Raw genomic sequence first — 5,997 nt, 5'->3', positions numbered from 1 at the left:
ATGGTTATATACAGGGGATATATGATTATATACTGGAGAAATATGGTTATATACAGGGGATATATAGTAATATACAGGGGAAATATGATGATATACTGGAGAAATATGGTTATATACTGGGGAAATATGGTTATATACAGGGGATATATGGTTATATAAAGGGGAAATATGATTATATACTGGAGAAATATGATTATACACTGGGGAAATATGGTTATATACAGGGGATATATGGTTATATACAGGGGAAATATGATTATATACTGGAGAAATATGATTATATACTGGAGAAATATGGTTATATACAGGGGAAATATGATTATATACTGGAGAAATATGGTTATATAGAGGGGATATATGGTTATATACAGGGGAAATATGATTATATACTGCAGAAATATGGTTATATACTGGGGAAATGTGGTTATATACAGGGGAAATATGAATATATACTGGAGAAATATGGTTATATACAGGGGAAATATGATTATATACTGGAGAAATATGGTTATATACAGGGGAAATATGATTATATACTGGAGAAATATGATTATATACAGGGGAAATATGGTGATATACTGGAGAAATATGGTTATATACTGGAGAAATATGATTATATACTGGAGAAATATGATTATATACAGGGGAAATATGGTGATATACTGGAGAAATATGGTTATATACTGGAGAAATATGATGATATACTGGAGAAATATGGTTATATACTGGGGAAATGTGGTTATATACAGGGGATATATGGTTATATACAGGGGAAATATGATTATATACTGGAGAAATATGGTTATATACAGGGGAAATATGATTATATACTGGAGAAATATGGTTATATACAGGGGATATATGGTTATATACAGGGGAAATATGATTATATACTGGGGAAATGTGGTTATATACAGGGGAAATATGATTATATACTGGAGAAATGTGGTTATATACTGGGGAAATGTGGTTATATACAGGGGAAATATGATTATATACTGGAGAAATATGGTTATATACAGGGGATATATGGTTATATACAGGGGAAATATGATTACATACTGGGGAAATGTGGTTATATACAGGGGAAATATGGTTATATACTGGAGAAATGTGGTTATATACTGGGGAAATGTGGTTATATACAGGGGAAATATGATTATATACTGGAGAAATATGGTTATATACAGGGGAAATATGATTATATACTGGAGAAATATGATTATATACTGGAGAAATATGATTATATACTGGAGAAATATGGTTATATACTGGGGAAATGTGGTTATATACAGGGGAAATATGATTATATACTGGAGAAATATGGTTATATACTGGAGAAATATGATTATATACAGGGGAAATATGATTATATACTGGAGAAATATGGTTATATACTGGAGAAATATGATTATATACTGGAGAAATATGGTTATATACTGGGGAAATGTGGTTATATACTGGAGAAATATGGTTAAATACTGGGGATATATGGTTATATACAGGGGAAATATGATTATATACTGGGGAAATATGATTATATACTGGGGAAATATGATGATATACTGGAGAAATATGGTTATATACTGGGGAAATATGATAATATACTGGGGAAATATGATAATATACTGGGGAAATATGGATATATACTGGAGAAATATGATTATATACTGGAGAAATATGGTTATATACTGGGGATATATGGTTATATACAGGGGAAATATGATTATATACAGGGGAAATATGATTATATACTGGAGAAATATGGTTATATACAGGGGAAATATGATTATATACTGCAGAAATATGGTTATATACTGGAGAAATATGATGATATACTGGAGAAATATGGTTATATACTGGGGAAATATGATAATATACTGGGGAAATATGGATATATACTGGAGAAATATGGTTATATACAGGGGAAATATGATTATATACTGGAGAAATATGATTATATACTGGAGAAATATGGTTATATACTGGGGAAATGTGGTTATATACAGGGGAAATATGATTATATACTGGAGAAATATGGTTATATACAGGGGAAATATGATTATATACTGGAGAAATATGGTTATATACTGGGGAAATATGATTATATACTGCAGAAATATGGTTATATACTGGGGAAATGTGGTTATATACTGGAGAAATATGGTTATATACTGGGGAAATATGATTATATACTGCAGAAATATGGTTATATACTGGAGAAATATGATTATATACTGGGGAAATATGATTATATACTGGAGAAATATGATTATATACTGGATATTTGGGGAAATTTAAAAAATGCGCTGAAATGGGCTCCAGTACTTTAGAGTCCTGTAGGTGGCGCTGTGAAGCGCTTGAGCCGGAGCGTGACAAACCAACAGGCCGCAGAAGAAGAAGCTGCTTTGGGCCCCTCACTCACACTGACAGGTATGTAGCTCTGAACTCTTTGTGCCTTTTCGTTTTTAATTTGCGCTTTTAATGTCCGTAAACCTGTATTACCTGTGTACCGACACCGGGAACAGCAGGGCGACAGCGGCCACGCTCCCATACACACGAACCTGGTCGTGTTTTTCCCTGTCAGTGCTGAAGAGCTCGGGCCGGGTGCTGTGAGTAAGCGGAGTCCGGCTATGTCCCAAACGGCGCGCTCCTCAACGTGTAGTGCACTATTTAGGCGTAGCCGGTAGGTCATTTAATGTCCTACGTAGTGCACTACGTAGGGAGCAGGCGGCCAATTGAGATGCAGCCTTCGAGTCGGAGTGATTAGCCTCTAAGCTAGTGGAAGCTCACTGATTAAAACTGCGACGTTAAATTGCGCAAACATGGCTTAGATTTTACAGGTTTATGGCTTTAATCGGTTCAGAACAACGATCTACGAGCGTCGTTTAAACGATGTGTTCCTGCTTAAATGTGGAGTTAAACGCTGAAGAGATTTAGCCACCCATTGAATGTCAGTGAGAGGGATCACCTCTGCTGCTGCAGCTACTCACCGATTTTCATCACGTCTCTCGTCTTGAAAGAGTTCAGTGTTGTACTTAACAAAAAGTGCCTCAAACTCGACGCTGAAATCACCTTCATGGCTCACCTTAAACGGCCCAGCACTTCCATGTAACTCCTGTCCCATTTGAGGCTGAACCATGTCCAGCCTGGTCTCTTAGTCATGGTCCCTGCAGGAAAATCTGCTCGACTTCCTTTAAAGGGGACTTTCCCCGCTTTTTCAACATGTGTGTATAATTCAGTGGTTGATATACACACGAAGGTATTGACAGTGGTTGGATGTGAAACGGTTTGTAGAGAAACCTACTGGCTTCGGTTTCTTCATAGTGGTGGTTAATGATATAGCCATGTTGCTCACTGTCCAAAACCATCAGTGAACCTGGATGGTCTCCTGAGTATTTACATGTAACGTTGATGATGGTAGAATAGTGGAAAATTAGGCAAAAAAAGGTTTTTGGGGTGGAGCATTTAGCCTTAAAACAGCCTCAACGCTGTGAAGCTTTGTAAAGCGGTAGTTTGGCGATGAATTAAATGGACAGATTTTTCAGCTTAATACCAAATGTCATCAAATAATCAAGCGAGTAATGGTAAAAATGGACAGATGTACATTGCGTAGATACAACCGCGGGCTTCTTTCACCAATATCTTCCACAGCTACTCAAGAAAGACCTTCTTAAACCATCCTCTTAAACTGTTCGCAGCTTTGTACTATTTATGGAGTGTGTAGATTAAATAAATGGGTTAATCCCAAATAAGAAAACACACTGGTGAATGTCCGAATCTTCCTGAAAACCTTTGTCCACTTCTGTAGATATTCACGTCATACAGAGTCAGAAACCACATAAACACGTCGTTATTAATCCCTAAAAATCATTTTATTACACACAAAGACTTATTATACAGTAACTACAGGCACCTCGGTGCAAACAAGTTGAGTTATTCTTTAGTTATAGACATGTGTGGTAAAACTTTGGGCCCGGCGGTGAACTCAGACCATTTTAAGGGGTTAGCGCGGTTTGAAGGTGGTATGCAAGCAAGGCCGTTTTTAATGATGCTGGCTTGTACATATACATTAAACTCGTAGCTCCAGTGTAAAAGTAAGGCTAAACGTCAAGTGCTAAGCATGTCTTGGCTGATTTGCTGCGTTTTTGGGAATAGTGAAAATTTAGTATTTGATTTTTCGCCAAACGATTAAGTGACTAAGGTCCAAAAGCTGCCATTGTTAGTTATCATTTAATGACGCTAACGTATAACGAGTAAATAACGTATTAATAAGTCTGACTTGTGCAGATCGATACTGAAATATCAATATCTTCCGATCCTGCTGTTTCTTTATAGGATCTGATCCTCAAAAGACAATATCAGTGCTAAGGTAGTAAACTGAGTATAAAGCAGCACAACAGACGGAGAGTTTCATCATTTCCTCCATCTCTCCCTCTGTTTCTCAGCACTCACAGGAGCGAGTGAATGCTCTGTGATGGAAGAGTGATTTCCCTAAACGGTCAGTTTATGTGGCAGTTTAATTTAGTAAAGACTCTCAAATGTTATTTTTAGCGTCCACGCTGTAGATGTTTAAAAGAAATCCCCTTTTTCACACTCACAAAGACACTCAGAAGTATTTATGTCGGTGTATTAGCCTTGGAATGACTCGATTTGAGAAATATTGTATCAAAAATAAATGTTTGGTACGAAGTGCTACTTTTTGTTGTCAGTAATGTAGTGAAGAACCACTTGGCTTGACAAGAAGATGCTCGTATGACTGACATGCTAGATGACCAGTCACAACCCACTGTGTGTAGGAAGGTGATTGGAAAAATCCCACACCAGTGTGTTTTTCTGAAAGGCTCATTTTCTATCACGGTGTGCAGTGCAGGCAGATGTTCGCTGCTGCTGACTAGAAAACAAAGTCTGTTTCCTGTCTAAATGATGAACTGTATGGCTGTGAGTAAACACACGAGTGGATCGCCACGTGTGGTCAGCTTTGGGTGCAGAAGATATGCCCACATGGAAACGGAGTGTCTGAGGCTGAGACTGATATCCCATATATTGTCGGCCTTCCCTTTTTCTTCCTGTTCATTTCTCAGCGAACGCTCATTCTCTGTTTCTGCAGAGTCCACAGGAAGATCAGTAAGTCGTCCCTTCTCCCCACCCCAGCATGGCCGACTCCATGGAGATAGATGATTCATTGTACAGGTAATCAGGAAAGCAGTAGCCCACATGTCAATATTTCTGACGGTGCTCCTTTGGGAATGATGTGTGTGTGTGTGTGTGTGTATTGCTGTTGTTGGAAGAAAACCTCGTATTTCCATTTTTGTCGGTTTTCAGTTTTTGACATAATTTGAAAATACATTTTACCCTTTACGTTGTGTGTAAATTTGAATGGCCCAAAACAACTTGGAAAAATTCCACGGACTTACATTAAATGTAGTTTTTTCCTTCTCCTATAAAGTTACCGTTTTGGAGATTCGAGGTTTTCTGATATCAGCAGGGATCAGCATTTGAAGGACCCATACTGTGGATACTTGAATTTTCCCTGAGTTTGAGTTTGTAGTATGGAGACGTGCCATTGACTCCTTAGTTTTAGTGTTATTAGTGTTTTAGTCTTGACCCCTCTTTGAATGAGGCAAGATACAGGACAACTAATGAGAACAGAGGTCATTTACACATATCCGTCTTAAGGGCACAGTAACAAAAGTGAATCCATGCTTCTGATCACTGTCCTAATGGCATGTCTTACGGAAACCTGACAGCTCCTTTAAAATTTTTTTGGACCACTTTGTTCTCGTTTATTTTCTTAAAATGACTCGAATGGGAACATTAAGATTACACTACCTAACACATTTTAAAAACAGCTTCTTATATTTAAAATGAGTTTTTAGCAGAATTTCCTTTTTCCTAGACTAGTTAGACAATAAGAGATCGTGTTTTTGCTGGAGATCAACATTCCCGGTTTGTTAGGTGTGTAGAGTATGAGCTCCTTCAGAGTGCAGTTCAGAT

The 5,997-nt window shown here is 37.4% G+C and overlaps 1 protein-coding gene across 1 annotated transcript in view; it reads left to right on the top strand.

Annotated features, from left to right (window-relative positions):
- The first annotated feature begins 2,369 nt into the window (after positions 1-2,369).
- Positions 2,370-5,997, top strand: part of uba6 (ubiquitin like modifier activating enzyme 6) — a 36,561-nt gene continuing 32,933 nt past the window's right edge. Inside the window, exons 1-2 of the mRNA XM_037532768.1 lie at positions 2,370-2,433; positions 5,111-5,193. Coding sequence (XP_037388665.1) covers positions 5,156-5,193 — 38 coding nt within the window. The 5' untranslated portion in view covers positions 2,370-2,433; positions 5,111-5,155. The remainder of the gene's footprint in view (positions 2,434-5,110; positions 5,194-5,997) is intronic.

Source organism: Pygocentrus nattereri, chromosome 22 (assembly GCF_015220715.1).
Source record: "Pygocentrus nattereri isolate fPygNat1 chromosome 22, fPygNat1.pri, whole genome shotgun sequence".
Classification (NCBI taxonomy): domain Eukaryota; kingdom Metazoa; phylum Chordata; class Actinopteri; order Characiformes; family Serrasalmidae; genus Pygocentrus; species Pygocentrus nattereri.
This window is presented reverse-complemented; position numbering and strand designations above follow the sequence as displayed.